Genomic DNA, 17,601 nt, shown 5'->3' with positions numbered 1-17,601 from the left:
CCCTCAATTGAGCATGTCAAAAACAGTTTTGACACAGCCAGCGCATCTGCCAGTGCTCCAGAATCTGAACGGTGCTTCTTATTTTTACTTGGGGAAGTGTGAGAGGACTTCTTTTTTGCCCCATCAGTACTACAGCTACTGCCGGAGGTGGTACTAACTGTTTGATGTTCACGCTCCATCCTGAGTTGAGCTATTTTGTCAGCTCTCTGGTGCTGATCCCTGGGGAACATGTTGCTGCAGTCCAGACAATTTGCCTGGTTGTTTTCAGAACCCAGGCACAAATAATACTTATGGCTGTCCATTATGGACATTATATGCCTACATGAACAGTACTTGAATCCTGATGATGGATGGCAGGCCATAGTAGCACTGTCAATGGAAGCAATTGAACAAGAGAGTTCTAAAGACAATGTAGAGAGACAGGATTTCCTGCGTCCCTTTCAAGCACAGATGAAAAGAGACTGAGGAGAGTTTGCACGGGAAGTCCCATGCATGCTCAATACACTAAAACTGACTTTAAGAGACAGCTCTGCATCGTGCTGCCAGATGATGTCACCCATTGAGCATGGCTATTCAGTCTGCTTATCGATGGAAAAGGCAGATTTCCCTACTCTTAATGGAAGAACAGTGTCAGTGAGATCATTTGAATGTGAACTTGTATTCCTTCATTCACTCCTTGTGCAATCCTGGTTATGCAATTGATAATTCTAGCTACAATCACTTGTTTTACAACTGAAGGAAAATGTATTTTATTAATCTCTCCCTTCCTTTTGTATTTAGAGCAAGCCCTGAGTAAAAGGAACTGACCCTTATTTTTTTTTAGTTTCAACCAGTCATTTCTTATCTCACGCGTTTAGCCAAACAGGGTGTTTTTCAGTCAGTCAGGGTGCTGCCCAGACATTAATAGTACTGCTTGTTATGGTTATGAGGTGTTGAAGTGGATTCTTGGGTACTGCGGTGATGGCCACTCCCACGGGGAGGAGCCCCGTGAAGAACCGCAGTACTAGGCTAGACTCTATACACGCAGACACAGAGAAGTTGTATTTATTGTACTGCTCGATGGTACTGCCCAGGGAGCGGGCAGCAGTGAAGGTAACCCAGCAGAAGTAGTCCAGGGGTCCTCAGCAGAGGAGACCTGTCTCACACTCGAGAAGCTAATAGGCAGCGCGGGGTGGCAGGGACAGGTCCCGGATGTAGACACAGAGCGCTGAAGCTGAAGGTGAGACAGACTGAAAGGGTTAGTACTCACTGAAGTAGAAAGCTGTATTGTTGAAGGTCCTGGCAGGCAGAAGTTGTTCAGTGGCAGGCACCAGAACAGGGAAAGCAGGCCCTCGAGGAGCGAGTACCTGATATCCCAAGAAAGATACCTGAAATAGAGCAGAAGGGTCCCCGAGGAGCGGGTACCCAAGTTAGTGAAGAAATACCCCGAAGGGCAGAGAGCTTCCTGCAGCAGCTGGGAAGCGGCAGAACAGCTTAGACCGGAGGCAATCCAATCTTTGCTAACTCGGTTTGTTAGCAAAAAAAGAGCAGACTAAATACCAGGATGTGATGAAGTCACTCGGAGGGGACACCCCCCGAGGTTCCCACCATGACATGGATATAGACATGGGTGGCGTGCGCGCACCCTAGGAGGCCCTCAGGAAAATCATGGCAAACACCGTCGCCGTTGCCAATCCAGGGACCCCAGAGAGAGCGGCATGAAGACATGGCAGCAGCCATCTTCCCAAGGCTTGCGGAGAGAGAAGGAAGAAAGGTGAGGCACAGAGGTCGAAGCCGTCCAAGACCGACGGACGCAACATTGCTTGAATTTACTGCATGCTATATGTCAAACAAGCAGTAATATATTCTTTACAGGACAATTCACTTCTTGTCAGAATAATCCAGGGAGTTATCTACCTAACCTGGAAAGCTTTCTCTAATTGTCAGCATTACTTCTGGGTGACAGTTACTTTTTGTACTCTGACATTTTCAGTTTCTCCAGTTGTTCTAACATAGAAACATAGAAATGACGGCAGAAGAAGACCAAACAGCCCATCCAGTCTGCCCAGCAAGCTTCACACATTTTTTTTTCTCATACTTATCTGTTTCTCTTAGCTCTTTGGTTCTATTTCCCTTCCACCCCCACCACTGATGTAGAGAGCAGTGATGGAGCTGCATCCAAGTGAAATATCAAGCTTGATTAGTTATGGGTAGTAGGGGAAGTAACCGCCGCAATAAGCAAGCTACACCCATGCTTATTTGTTTTACCCAGACTATGTTATTCAGCCCTTATTGGTTGTTTTTCTTCTCCCCTGCCGTTGAAGCAGAGAGCTGTGCTGGATATGCGTGAAGTATCAGTTTTTCTTCTCCCCTGCCGTTGAAGCAGAGAGCTGTGCTGGATATGCGTGAAGTATCAGGTTTTCTTCTCCCCTGCCGTTGAAGCAGAGAGCTGTGCTGGTTATGCGTGAAGTATCAGTTTTTCTTCTCCCCTGCCGTTGAAGCAGAGAGCTGTGCTGGTTATGCGTGAAGTATCAGTTTTTCTTCTCCCCTGCCGTTGAAGCAGAGAGCTGTGCTGGATATGCGTGAAGTATCAGTTTTTCTTCTCCCCTGCCGTTGAAGCAGAGAGCTGTGCTGGTTATGCGTGAAGTATCAGTTTTTCTTCTCCCCTGCCGTTGAAGCAGAGAGCTGTGCTGGTTATGCGTGAAGTATCAGTTTTTCTTCTCCCCTGCCGTTGAAGCAGAGAGCTATGCTGGATATGCGTGAAGTATCAGTTTTTCTTCTCCCCTGCCGTTGAAGCAGAGAGCTATGCTAGATATGCGTGAAGTATCAGTTTTTCTTCTCCCCTGCCGTGGAAGCAGAGAGCTATGCTGGATATGCATTGAAAGTGAAGTATCAGGCTTATTTGGTTTGGGGTAGTAACCGCCGTAACAAGCCAGCTACTCCCCGCTTTGTGAGTGCAAATCCTTTTTTCCACAATTCCTCTTGCTGTTGAAGCTTAGAGCGATGTTGGAGTCACAGTAACCATGTGTATATTTATTGAATAAGGGTATTATCTCCAGGCAGTAGCCGTCATTCTGGCGAGCCACCCACTCTTCATTGACGGCCTCTTGACTTTATGGATCCACAGTGTTTATCCCACGCCCCTTTGAAGTCCTTCACAGTTCTGGTCTTCACTACTTCCTCTGGAAGGGCATTCCAGGCAGCAACAAAGCTATGTAGATGTCCCAAGGCACAGCAAAAATTAATTTTATCCTATCCTATCCTTTTCTTACCTTAACCAGAAAATTTTATCAATAATATTTAACTCATTCATACATTTCATTCACAGTCTAATGTATTTTTTCATTGTTCTTCCTGTTAAATGTGTTTTGTTTTGTTTTTTTAACTTTAGATAGGCCTCAGAGCAGTGATCAGATGCATCTCTACTCTGTACAGTTTGCAGTGAAGATCTCTTCACATTCTAAAATGGTCACTGGCTTTTATGTATAAGATCTCTCTTCTGATGACTTCATTGATAAAAATAGTACCGCAACTGGGTTAAATCTCAACAAAACTCACTCATTTAAAATCTTTCTCTCTTTTGCTATAGGGTGTTTACTTAGAAGGAATTTTGGGTAACTTTTAGATCTCATTTTATAATTCTTGGAGAATAAAAAGAACTAGGTGTGAATCAGTCTATATATCCTTCCTTCCACCTCATCACCTGGTTGTTTACCAGCTACTATACCTTTTTCATTTCCTAGGAAATGGCTTCAGTAAGGTACCTGTGCTGAGTCACTGGTATTAATTTTACCAGGGAAAATTCAGACCAGGCTACTCAAAATCAACTGGACCAGATTTAATTCTACAAAAAACAATTCATTCATTCTAACTTTCAAAAATATTTACATTGTATTCCTCAGGTGACAACTTCATGGACAATGAAGTTTGGTGCTATTTTGGTCGATTTTCTCCATTTCATTACTCAAAAACTGCCCAATGACACGGTACTTTTTTTTTTTTTTAATCTACAATATCCTCAACCAAAATAAAAATGAAATAGGGTTCTCCAGCCTCTATCCTGATGTCCCCGTATCTTAACTAATTTATTTAGTGAGATTTTATATTTTTTAAGCCCCCAAAGATGCTCTGTGAAAAACAGGGCTTCTAATACTTTAAAAATTGACTTTTTAACATCAGAGGCATTCTTTATGTCCTCAAGGGCTGCCCATCTATATCCTGCATTTATATATTTCAAATTCAAGTTATTTTAGGTGTTTTAATGCTTAATAATATCGGGATCACCAGGATTCACTCAGAGCTTTAAAACTTTCATGGGGCCTTTGGTTAGAAGCCCCGACTTTAAAACGGAGGGGTTAGTTAATTTAATTTTCTTAATTTTACGTTTTTTAAAGCTTTTATTTTCTTGACAGCAAGGTTGCAGTCCTGGAAATGATGTTGCGCTGACTTCACCGCTGGACCAGCCTGCATTTCCCATCATCGCCAGTAGCTTGCCTAAGGCTCCCAGTGCTCCTGTCAGCCTCTTTATTTAAAACCGTGGTGGCACAAGTGCCCTTTGTGACAGATAAAGTTCTCTAGAATCTAACATGTTATGAATCAGAAAACCTGCTTGGACATTCTCTATTCCAGCTATATGCAACACTGAGATGGATTTCACATGCCTCTCTGCCCACTCCAAAAGAAGTGTTGCCTTGGCCGAAACTTGCAGGTTCTTGGTCCTCTCTTGGTGGTTCACACATGCCACTGTTGTAGTGTTGTCTGATAAACTCTGACCGCTTGCCCCTACAGAAGAGCTGCAAATCGGTACAGTTTCCAAGAAATTGATGAACCACTGAGTCTCCTCCGATATCCAAAGTTCCCTGAGCCACCAGGCCCTGACAATGTGGAAAGATTATTTTAGACAGCTAGCTAGATCTCCGGAAAACTTTGTACTGTGAATAGAGAGCTATGGATCAGAACAGACTCTAATGATTGATGAGACTGAATCAATATATTGCATATAATTTGAGTGCAGGGATTGTATAAAGGCATGACACTATCACTATTTGCTCCCTACTTCCTGAGACATTCTGGCAACAATGAGCTGATAAAAAGCTGAGATGGTCCCCAGGAACATCTGGTATCTCTGGGGACATCAAAGACTAAAGACATTTGGTTTTTCTTATCACCTGGGAAGATCGAATGCTAAACACTAGAACCCATACCAGTATGCTGATAATAAGTTAAACAGTTGGTGTCTTTTACCAAATGGGAGATCAAGAGACTGGTACTGAAATATCTTCCTGGGTAAAAGTGCACATTGAAGCACCTAACTTACAGAGAGAGATGTATAAAGCATAGCATTTGTTTATTTTAGTTGGATGAGCTCAGAAGAACACAGAACAAGTCATTCTTTCAGAGTCCCTGGGTCCAAGTCCTCCAGATTTCCCATGAATGCCGGCTTATATGAGGAGGGCGTATAAGGGAGGTTTTCTTGTTCTCTTCTTCTCTTCTTTTGTTCTTTATTATTCTTTGTTAATGTTCTATCTTTATTTCTGTCTCCTATTTACCTGTACAGCTTAATGGAATACTGTAGTCAATGTTGATATTACTTTGCTGATTTATTATCCAGATATTTAAGTTTTGCTTTACCAGATTGTGTGTAGAGTGTTCTATGACATAATATAAAATATATCCCCACACAATCTCCGAACACAGGCAATAAACTCTCTGAGTAGGCTGGCATCCATCATGACTGTAATCCAGGAGAGAGATTCCAGATCCACCCACTTCTCCAAATTCTTGCTCATCGGCCACCAATCTAGACTGATTCTCACCTGCTCCGGAACCAAAAACTGAATTGTGTAATTTTGTGAATGCAGATCCCACCTGGACAGTAATGTTTTCTGCAAAAGGCCTCAAGGAACTAATGCCAAAGCTGTCACCATGGAGCCCAGTAGTTGAAGGTAACTCCACACTGTCGGCCTCTTGGCAGATAGCAATGCTGATGATTGACTATATAGCTTCCAAATCCACTGCATCATTAACTGAATACGACCTCTTTTCATACTGAAATGAGCTCCTAGATGCTCTAGAAACTGAGAAGATATTAACCTGCTCTTTGCTAAGTTTATCACCCATTCCAGTTCCTATAGTAATCAAATTACTCTGGCTGTGGCTGCTTTGCTGTCCTTTGCCAACCACACAAATCAATCAGAACTGCTTCCTGATGCAAATATGCTAACATGACCATCACCTCGGAGAAGGTTTTTGGAGTGTTGCCAAATCTAAGGTCGATGCTTGAAGTGGATAACAAAACTCAATTAAATAAGTCACAAAAGGAGTCCAAGAAAAGCAGTAACCTGAACGAGAAAAGCTGGAAAGCTATGAGCACAAATGCTTGTAGTTTGGGCAATAAAATCCCAGAGCTGCAAGCCCTTATGGTAGAGGCGGACTTGGACATTGTTGCTGTCACAGAGACGTGGTTCATGGAATCTCATGATTGGGATCCAGCAATACCAAGCTATAACTTGTTAAGGGAGGACAGGAAAGGGGAAGGAGTGGCTCTTTATGTCAGAAACAATATCCAAGCATCTGAGCTGCAAGGAAAATGGGGCAAAGAAGCAGCACCTTGGGCTAACCTAAAAAAAGATGATGGGGCATACGTTTTTATTGGAGTGGTTTACAGGCCTCCAAATCATATGGAAGAGCTTGACAGAGAACTGGTTGAAGACATCCAAAAGATGGGAAAGAAGGGAAAAGTGGTGATTGTTGGAGATTTTAATCTGCCGGATGTAGACTGGAGAATCCCTTCAGCGGAATCTAACAATAGTAGAGAGATAGTGGATGCCCTGCAAGGGGCTCTGTTGAAACAAACGGTAATGGAACCCACGAGGGAGGGAGCTATACTCGATTTAGTGCTCCCTAATGGAGATATTGTCTCTAATGTCCAAGTGGGTGCCCACCTCAGCACCAGTGATCATCAAACGGTATGGTTTCATATCATAAACAGGATATGGAGAAGTAACATGAAGACCAGAGTTTTGCGGTTCAAAAACACGAACTCTGATGAAATGGGGAAGTATCTGGAAGAAGAACTAGAAGGATGGGAGAACAAGAGAGATGTGGAACAACAATGGACCAAAATAAAAGGAGCAATTACCAAGGCAACTAATCTATGTTAGAAAAGTAAAGAAAAGGAAAAGAAAAATGAAAACTATCTGGTTCTCCAAGGAGGTGGCTGACAAAATAAAAGCTAAAAAAAAGCGTTCAAGAAATATAAAGAATCCCAAAGGGAGGAGTACAAGGAAGAATATCTGGTGAAACTGAGGGAGACAAAGAAAGTAATCAAGACAGCAAAAAGTCAAGCAGAAGAAAGAATTGCCAAAGAGGAAAAGCGAGGTGAAAAAACATTTTTCAGATACATCAGAGAAAGGAGAAATGTTCCAAGTGGTATAGTGAAATTGAAAGGGGAAAAGGATCAATGTGTTGAGAAAGACGAAGAAATGGCAGAAATATTAAACAAATACTTCAGCTCTGTGTTCACTAAAGAGGACCCTGGAGAAGGACCATCACTAGATAACAAGAAACTGGAGGGGAGTAGATGTAACTCCATTTACAGAAGAGAATGTATGGGAAGAGCTAGGAAAATTAAAGTGGACAAAGTCATGGGGCCTGATGAGGTTCATCCCAGGATACTGAGAGAGCTCAGAGATGTGCTGGCGGGTCAGCTGTGTGACCTATTCAATAGATCCCTAGTAACTGGAGTGGTGCCGAGTGACTGGAGAAGAGCGGTGGTGGTCCCGCTTCACAAGAGTGGGAGCGGAGAGAAGGCTGGAAACTACAGGCCGGTTAGCCTCACCTCGGTGGTGGGGAATGTAATGGAGTCGCTGCTGAAAGAAAGAATAGTGAGCTATCTACAGTCAGAAGAATTGCTGGACCAGAGGCAGCATGGATTCACCAGGGGAAGATCCTGTCAGACAAATCTGATTGACTTTTTGATTGGGTGATTAGGGAATTAGATAGAGGAAGAGCACTCGATGTCATCTACTTAGATTTCAGCAAAGCTTTTGATACAGTCCCGCACAGGAGGCTTGTGAATAAAATGAGAAGCTTAGGAGTGGGTGTCAAGATGGCGGCCTGGATTGCAAACTGGTTGAAGGACAGAAGACAATGTGTGATGGTAAATGGAACTTACTCTGAAGAGAGAGCGGTATCAAGTGGAATGCCCCAAGGATCAGTGTTGGGAACGGTCCTGTTCAATATCTTTGTGAGCGATATTGCGGATGGGATAGAAGGTAAGGTTTGTCTTTTTTCAGATGATACTAAGACTTGCAACAGAGTGGACGCGCCAGAAGGAGTGGAGAGAATGAGCCGGGATATAAGGAAGCTGGAAGAGTGGTCGAAGATATGGCAGCTGAAATTCAATGCCAAGAAGTGCAGAATCATGCATATGAGGTGTGGAAATCCAAAAGAACTGTATTCGATGGGGGGGGTGAAGGACTGATGTGCACGGAGCAGGAGAGAGACCTTGGAGTGATAGTGTCTAACGATCTGAAGTCGGAGAAACAATGTGACAAGGCGATAGCTAAAGCCAGAAGAATGCTGGGCTTTAGCTATCGCCTTGTCTTATCTTATCTTACCTTATCTTACCTAGTAAGAGAAAGGAAGTAATGATCCCCTTGTACAGGGCCTTGGTGAGGCCCCACCTGGAGTACTGTGTTCAGTTTTGCAGACCGTATCTCTGAAGGGACAGAGACAGGATGGAGGCGGTCCAGAGAAGGGCGACCAAAAAGGAGGATTGTCTTCATAAAATGACATGAGGAGAGATTGAAGAACCTAAATATGTACACCCTGGAGGAGAGGAAGAGCAGGGGTGATATGATACAGACTTTCAGATACTTGAAAGGTTTTAATGATCCATGGTCAACAACAAACCTTTTACGCTGGAAGAAAATCAGTAGAACTAGAGGTCACGATTTGAAGCTCCAGGGAGGAAGATTCAGAACCAATGTCAGGAAGTATTTCTTCACGGAGAGGGTGGTGGATGCCTGGAATGCCCTTCCGGAGGAAGTGGTGAAGACTAAAACTGTGAAGGATTTCAAAAGGGCGTGGGATAAACACTCTGGGGCAAATTTTCAAAGGGTTACGCGTGTAACCCCCGAAAAGCTGCTCCGCGCGCGCTGAGCCTATCTTGGATAGGCTCGGCAGCGCGCGCAAGCCCCGGGACATGTGTATGTCCCGGGACTTTCAAAAATGGGCGGTCTGGGGGCGGGGCAGAATCCTCCGGCACAGCGGCCTGTGCCGGGGGATGGTGAGCCGGCGCGGGCGTAACTTTTTCAACAAAGGTAGGGGGGATTTAGTTAGGTCTGGGGGGTGGGTTAGATAGGGGAAGGGAGGGGAAGGTGGGGGGGGGCCAGAGAAAAAGGTACCTCCAAGGTCGCTCCGATTTTGGAGCGGCCTTGGAGGGAACGGGGAAAGCCATCGGGGCTCCCCTCGGGCTCGGCGTGCGCAAGGTGCACATGTACCATGCGAAAAGACACTAGAAAAGGTACCATGCGAAAAGACATATAAGTCACATCTCAATATTCACGTTATTATACGACAAGACACTCAACATATTGTCGTAAATGACCCATACAACATCCTTTCCAAAGACTCTACGTAGGACGTACTGCCATCACTGTTTCAGGTTTAATCTCCTAGTAAGAATTTAATAAAGTGTAAAGTTACAATGTTAAATAAAAGTTAATTACAACGTTAAATAAGAATTATTTACAATGTTAAATACGACTATATTGATGTTATAATGTAAAACAGGAAGCCCCTTCTTCTTGAATACAGTTACAATGTAAACCAATGTGATATTCCAAATTGAACACCGGTATATAAAAACTAATAAATAAATAAATGTGTGCACTCCCTTGCATGCGCCGACCCTGGATTCTATAACATGCGCGCGGCAGCGCATGCATGTTATAAAATCGGGCGTAGATTTGTTCGCGAACAAATCTACGCCCGCACATAAGTTTAAAAATCTGGCCCTGTGGATCCATAAAGGCTAGAGGATGGGAATGAAGAGTAGAGCCATGGGGGCGGCTTGCTGGAATGTTGGCTACTACCTTGTGATTACTACCCTTAATCAAAAAGCCTTTGCACGGTTAATGCAACCCCAACATTGCTCTCTCCTTCAACAGCAAGGGGAAATGTGGAAGAGAGGATTTGCAATCAGATAACAACCAAAAAGGAATGACCTTCACAATGGGGTAAAGCATGGGGGTAGCTTGCTTATCACAGCGGTACTACCCTAAACTAATTAAGCCCGATACATCACTTTGAATACATATACAGCATTGCTCTCTGCTTCTACAGCAGGGGGAAATGTGGAAAAGAGATTTGCATTCAGACAACAACCAAAAACGACTGAATTTCATAATCTGGGTAAACAAATAAGCGTGGGGGTAGCTTGCTTATTACGGCGGTTACTACCCTAAACCATTTAAGCCTAATACATCACTTTGAAAGCATATACAGCATTGCTCTCTACTTCAACGGTAGGGGGAAATGAGGAAAAAAGGATTTACATTCAGACAACATCCAACAAAGCATCGATCTGTGCAGTCTGGGCAAACAAGCATCAGGGTAACTTGCTGGATGCGGCGATTACTACCCTTAACCATAAGCCTTAAGCTCACCTTTGATGCAACTCCTTGCTCTCTGCATCAATGAAAGGGGATGGCAGGAAATTTGAATCAAACAGTTACCAACAAGGTTGATGAAACATATAAGTATGGGAAAATAAGTGTGGAAGCTTGCTGGGCAGACTAGATGGACCAATTGGTCTTTTTCTGCCGTCATTTTCTATGTTTCTATGAAACTGAAAATGACCATTCAGTACTGTGAAAGAGAAATGGAGGTACACTAATATACAATCCAATTACTTTAAAAATTCCCCTTGTCTCACTGATTGTAAGGTTTCCATCCTGATATGAGGCTCCAAGACCGTGTTTACCTTTCTCAAATCTAAAATAGGATGAAAATGCCCTTCATTCTTGGGAACCACAAATAGAATACCAAGCCCTGCCCCATTGAGACTGAGGAACTGCCTCTTTCTTTTGAAAGGATGAACAAAGAGAAACAATAAAAGTATCTGCTAACAGATGGAAAAACTCCAATGCAAATTTGTCGCAAATCATCTCCAGAATCCACTAATCTGAGGTATTTGAACCCACTTCCAGAAAAAATGTGTCAATCGGTCACCTATTTTTACATCTGGAGTCTGGATCCTGAAACCTTCATTGAGTGTTCTGGGTGTAGCCAGTACCCCCTGAACCCCCTTTCCTTTCCTCCTCTTCTGGAGGAATTATCAAAAAAGTACAAATTTATCTTATGATTATCTCTGAGATTAAAATGCTCGGATGCACTGGATTTAAACCAGAGCCCAATGTGAATCACCTTTTGCCATAATTGGCTGCAGTCAAATGCACTCTCAAATTTGGAACGGCGACATAACGCCTGCTCCATGAAGTTGTATACACGTTTTTGAATTACATTTTTCACATTTGAAGATTTCAATGTCTCATGTTAAGAAAATTTAAAAAGAAGGGATTATCAGATTTATTATTATATCGGTAGCACTCTCAAGTTCAAGTGATTGATATCACAATGTGCTAGATGAAGTCTTTCCCTCACAAAAAAATCTTAATATATTGCACATTAAATTGAATTTCCTAGGAACTGGGCCTTACTGTGTGTACTAATGTCAACTAACAAGGCTACCACAAAAATATAGAGAGAAACTGGGAACATGTCCATACAGCAGCTCAGATGAAGAAAGTCTGAGGGCTCACAAAGCAGCATATGTGTAGTAGAGGAACTCCCATATATGTTCAGTAAGACTTTTACTAAGCACTGACAGCTGGGTCCATCTTGGTGCTGTCAGATGATGTCACACACACATTATGGCTGATTCATGCTGCTTGTCAACAGGCATTAACATGTACGACAGCTAAGTGCACCTTATTATATTGGGGCTCAAGGTAGCAACATTTCAAGATCAAATCATTTGTGCAGAACATTTAGTTAATTAAACGATTCCTTATTGAACTAGATACAAAATACGGATTAGATTGCACAAAACTGAAGTTTGATGAACAAAACTTTGTTCAAACTTGGCATTTTTTCTGTCTGTAATTAGTGTAAGTCCTTCACCATAAAAAGAAGCACCATCACCCTAAAGACAAGTTAAATAACATTCTAAGCCCAAGTTGCAAAATAAACTTCAGACAGAGAAGTTATGTTACAATGTTGAGGTACTTTTTTTTTAATTTGACAATTTTTATTGTGCACACAGAACACAAAGAACAGAAGCCTTAGACAGGCCCAGATAGCAACTATATCTGAACAACACAGTTTTAGACTCCCCTTTATTTTATAGAATTATGCTCCAAGGATTTTTTTGATAAGTAAATTAAAACTATTTACTGCTGTGGTAATGAAATTTCTCTCATTTCAGGCCACAGTGAAACACTTACTTCTTTGATTCTTCCTTCCTTTTCCTTCCTTTCCTGATGTCTCCTTTCTCTGTCTTCATTCCTTTGTCTTTCTTTCTCTACAATCAATTAACAAACAACCATTCAAGCATTAGAGGTTTTTCCACTGAAAACGTCCTGCAATGTAATGTAAATCTCCATTAGATTCTTTCAATAGCGGAGATCAGCACTGACTAATGATATCTGCTAGGGAAAGAAAGGTCTGGCGATTCAAACATTCTTCTTAGTGTGCGTTAAAAATGTGGGGTAAAAGTGAGTTTCAACCAGTGAACTAGGCAGATATGGCCTGAAGTTTAGAACAAACAAAACCCAAAAATTTCATTTTTTAAGTGATTTTTAGCACTGGACGCTGCTTTTAAAGCTTTGTGACCTTTACTTTACTACAGATGTAACAGAACCATAAAAACACAATAGCTCTTCAGATCATAAAGAGTTTATTATCTAAAGTTTGCTTGATCAAGAGAAAATTTCCATAAAATCTATCACCATACAATAGTTGAACAAATACTTATGGTAACAGCTGTTCCAAACTGTCTTTAGTGGTTTTAAATCAACAAAATGAATCACCATCACATATCCAAAGCATAATTACTAAATGAGCCATGTATAAAAATCAATTGTTATGTTAACACAAAAGGAATTTCAAAAGGAAGCTGTTACAAGGCAATTTCAGTATAATTTCAATGTGATTCGAGCCTACAAGAAGAGGCAAAAGAACAACAGCTTGAGCCCAGTCAAACTCTGACAGGCAAAATAAAGAACAAATTAGTTACTATTTCAGAATGTAAAGCTAGCAAGATCTGTTTCAGGTTCTAGGAAATAAACTAGAGTTACAAGAGCTCAGCAGGACAAGTGAAGTTATTTTTTTTGCAGGTTGTAATTCTTGAATATTTTGCCAGTTCTTGGCATCTCAGAAATGCTACAGTATTGCCAGCAAATCAGCAAGATTAGTTATGGCCAAGCAAAAGGATGTGGGAAAGAGCCATCATCTTACTTACTGACTAAACAATAGAAAGACGATGGCAGAGAGAAATTTAGATGTTGGTGAGGTAACAGAGATATAATTCATACCAAACCTGTAATATAGTCATTCTAAGCAATAATCTGTTTAGAAAGAGCAGGGTAGACAGAAAGTTACTCAGAGAGGGGGGAATTAAGAGAAAGTTTGCTTACTGTAAATGGTGTTTTCCGTAGATAGCAGATGAATTAGCCATGCTGTCTGGGATGTCCTCCGGTCCTGTAGGTGGTGGAGCTCTCAAAGTAAAGAACTGAGTCTTGGTGTAGTGAATGCCTGCTTGGCACCTCCCCCGCTTCCCTCAGTCTCCTCAGACCGTGTCTAAGCAGATGAAAGGTAGAAAGAACCGTCCGGGGAGACAGGAGGGTCAGCATGGCTAATTCATCTGCTATCTACGGAACACCGCTTACGGTAAGCAAACTTGCTCTTTTCCCGTAGATAAGCAGCATGAATTAGCTATGCTGCCTGGGAGTCCCCAGCCGGTGACTTGAGCGCAAAGGTCTTGACCATGTTTGTGATGAGTTTGGTTATGCGTTCAAGACAAAGGATAAGGCATGCGGACAGTTCCCTGTTTGGTTTGTCGCATTAGGAAGTGCCCGTTTCGAGAATCGTTGTGCCCATGTTAGCGTCAGCCACTGTGAGCTTGTCCAAGCAGTAGTGGGTGGTGAATGTATGTAGCGAGGACCAGGTGGCAGCCTTGCAAGTGTCCAGAATGGGCATGACATGTAGGTGAGCTATGAAAGCCGCCATAGCACAGACCTGGTGTACTTTAGGTGATGAAGCTAAGTTCTCTGATCGCTTCTGGTAGCAGAACCGTATGCAGTTTGAGATCCAAGTTGACAGGGTTCTCTTGGAAACGGGTAGTCCTGGGGCATTAGGGTTAAAGGAGATGAAGAGCTGCAATACTCTATTGTCGGAGTCTGTTCTGCATTTATAGTAAGCGAGTGCCCGCTTACAATCCAGTGTATATAGTCTACGTTCTGCATCATTGTTATTAGGCTTAGAGCAGAAGGTTGGAAGAGTGATAGACTGATTGAGGTGGAAAGATGAAACCATCTTAGGAAGGAAGCTGGGATGTTTGGTCTTCTTCTGCCATCATTTCTATGTTAATGTGACCTTGTTGTGGTAGAACTCCAGATATGGAGAATAGTGTACCAGGGCTTGTAGCTCACTGACACGTCTCGCAGAGGTGAGTGCGACTAGAAAGAGTACCTTCCAGGAAAGGAATCTGGGATGGCAAGTACCCAGAGGTTCGAAGGGTGGTAGCATGAGTTGCTCTAGCACAATATTTAAGTCCCAAGTATGGGAGGCTTCTGGATCGGTGGGCGGAAATGTAGCACACCTTTCATAAATCTCTAAATGAGAGGATATCAGTGTCTCATTGTGCAGGGAGTGATAAGCTGCTATGGCACTTAGGTGGACTCTGACTGAGGCCATGGCTAGCCCTATTTTGGTAGAGTAAATGAAGATATGCCAATAGTCGTTCTGATGGACAGGTGAGTGGGTCCATTACGTTGTCCGAGCACCAGGAAGCATACCTGCCCATTTCCATACGTGCCCATTTCCGTTGGTAATTTATTCTCATGGAGGGCTTTCTAGAGGAGATTAGGATATCCTGCAGCTGAGTTGACAGGTCAGAGAGGAATGGAGTGGATGCAGGAGAGAACCTCCTTCTTGGGTGAGGAGGCGGGGATTGCTTCCCAGGGGAAATTGGTCGGTCCACTGATAGTCGAATCAGATACAGTTACCACGGCTGACTGGGCCACGCCGGAGCGATTAGAATGAGATCTGCGTTGTCTGTGATACATTTTTGGACTGTGTGAGATATCAGGGGTATTGGGGGGGAAGGCATACAGCAGACCGTCCGTCCAGTCTATGAGAAATGCGTCCTGCACTAGTCTCTGGGAGCTGGGATATACCAAGCAGAAAGTCTGTACCTTGCAGTTGCACTCCGTAACGAAGAGATCGATGCGTGGCCGGCCCCAGGTTTGAAAAAGTTTGAGTGCCACATCCTGATAAATTACCCATTCGTGGGGATGAAACATTCTGCTCAATTTGTCCACTCTGAAGTTGTTGTTGCCAGGAAGGTAGGTGGTCTGCAGGGTAATGGATTTTTTTGTTCACCCATTCCAGAATTTTTATTGCTTCCTTACATAGAGTCCAAGAACCGGACCCTCCTTCTTTATGTAAAACATGGCCACCTGATTGTGCGTATGGATCATGACTGTTTTCCCCTTTAGTGTTGTCTCGAAGGCTTGGAAAGCATTTCGAATTGCTCTCAGTTCCAGTAGATTGATTTGCTGCATCCGTTCGCACACGGACCATAGGCCCTGAGTTTGCAGGTTGATTAGGTGAGCACCCCATCATTTGGTGGTCGCGTCTGTGGTGAGTATATGATATGATGGGCTGGGGGTCGCAGTGGGGCTCCTACTGCGAGAGCTCACCAGTACAAGTCCTACTTCATGCTGTGTGTGATGGTGACGGGCATAAAGAGACGTTTGGAGAACTGATTCCATTGGGTCTTTAGGCCCCATTGCAGACACCGCATGTGGAGACTTTTGTGGGAAACCACATAGATAGCTGCTGCCAAATGTCCCAGGAGTGTTAAGATCTGGCGAGCAGGGGCAGTGGTATACTGCCGTAGGCAGTGTGCGAGCGATGTCAACTTGAGAGCTCAGGCCTTGGGAAGGAAGGTCCTGTCCATAGAGGTGTCAATATGGGCTCCAATGAACTGCAAGGCTTGAGAGGGTTGCAGGTTCGATTTCTCGTAACTGACCAATAGGCCCAAGCCATCCAGACATTTGATGGTAGTAATGAGATTGGCCTGTAGGAAAGATGGGCTGGGAGCTACTAGCAGCCAATCGTCCAGATAGGGGAATATTTGGATTCCTTGTCGTCGAAGGTGAGCAACCACTACCGCTAGGCATTTGGTGAAAACTATGGGAGCTAAGGAGAGGCCAAATGGGAGTACCTTGTATTGAAAGTGGCAGCCAGTGGCCATAAAGCAGAGGCACCGCCATGAAGCCAGGTGCATCGGTATGTGGGAATAAGCATCCTTGAAGTTCAGGGAGCACATCCAATTGCTGGGTTGAATGAAGGCGAAAATGGACTTGAGAGAAGTCATCTTGAATGTTTCTGTCATCAAGTGTTTGTTGAGCGCTTGGAAATCCAGGATGGGACGTAATCCTCCTGACTTCTTGGGTATGAGGAAGTATTGGGAATAGAATCCTTTGTGAAACTGCACTACAGGTAGTTCATGGATACATTGTTGTTGGAGTAAACTGTTGATCTCCAAGTGTATCTGATCGTAGTGCGCAGGTAGGCGTCTTGTATGCACTAGGTGTGGAGTGGGGGGGATGGATTGAAAGTTTAGGGAGTAATCTTCTTGTATTATTCATAATACCCAGAGTTCGGATGTGATGGCCATCCATACAGGTAGGAAATGGCATCAGCGTACTCCGAGAGATTGTAAAAAGCTCCACACACTGACAAAAATGTGAAATTTGTTATTTTAATTTATTTCTATACTTTACATCTTTTGTTCTAGATTGTTAGTTCATATGTAGTGGATCACTTCATTTGATAGATGTTAATGCCTGTTGAATAGGTGTTAATGCCTGTTGGTAAATACTAACCCTGTAACCCGTCATTACCTGCTGATTTATAGCTATGAATGTTATTTTTGTAAACAGTTGTGATATTTACATGGAACAACAATATATAAAGGGGTAGATTTTCAGACGAGCGCGAACAGCCTACTTTTGTTTGCGCTCCAGGCGCAAACAAAAGTACGCTGGATTTTAGTAGATACGCGCGTAGTCGCGCGTATCGGCTAAAATCCTGGATCGGCGCGCGCAAGGCTATCGATTTCGTATAGCCTGCGCGCGCCGAGCCGCGCAGCCTACCCCTGTTCCCTCCTAGGCCGCTCCGAAATCGGAGCGGCCTAGAAGGGAACTTTCCTTTGCCCTCCCCTCACCTTCCCCTCCCTTCCCCTACCTAACCCACCCGCCCGGCCCTGTCTAAACCCCCATCCTACCTTTGTCGGGGGATTTACGCCTCCCTCCGGGAGGCGTAAAT

At 43.4% G+C, this 17,601-nt stretch overlaps 1 protein-coding gene across 1 annotated transcript in view; it reads right to left on the bottom strand.

The window, feature by feature from the left end:
- WDR60 (WD repeat domain 60) overlaps positions 1 to 17,601 on the bottom strand; it is a 373,459-nt gene that overhangs the window by 324,066 nt on the left and 31,792 nt on the right. The window contains exon 4 of the mRNA XM_029588515.1: positions 12,492 to 12,568. Within this exon, the coding sequence (XP_029444375.1) occupies positions 12,492 to 12,568 (77 nt within the window). The remainder of the gene's footprint in view (positions 1 to 12,491; positions 12,569 to 17,601) is intronic.

This window comes from Rhinatrema bivittatum, chromosome 2, assembly GCF_901001135.1.
Source record: "Rhinatrema bivittatum chromosome 2, aRhiBiv1.1, whole genome shotgun sequence".
Taxonomy (NCBI): domain Eukaryota; kingdom Metazoa; phylum Chordata; class Amphibia; order Gymnophiona; family Rhinatrematidae; genus Rhinatrema; species Rhinatrema bivittatum.
Note: the sequence above shows the minus strand (reverse complement) of the source record. Positions and strands in the feature narration are given on the sequence as shown.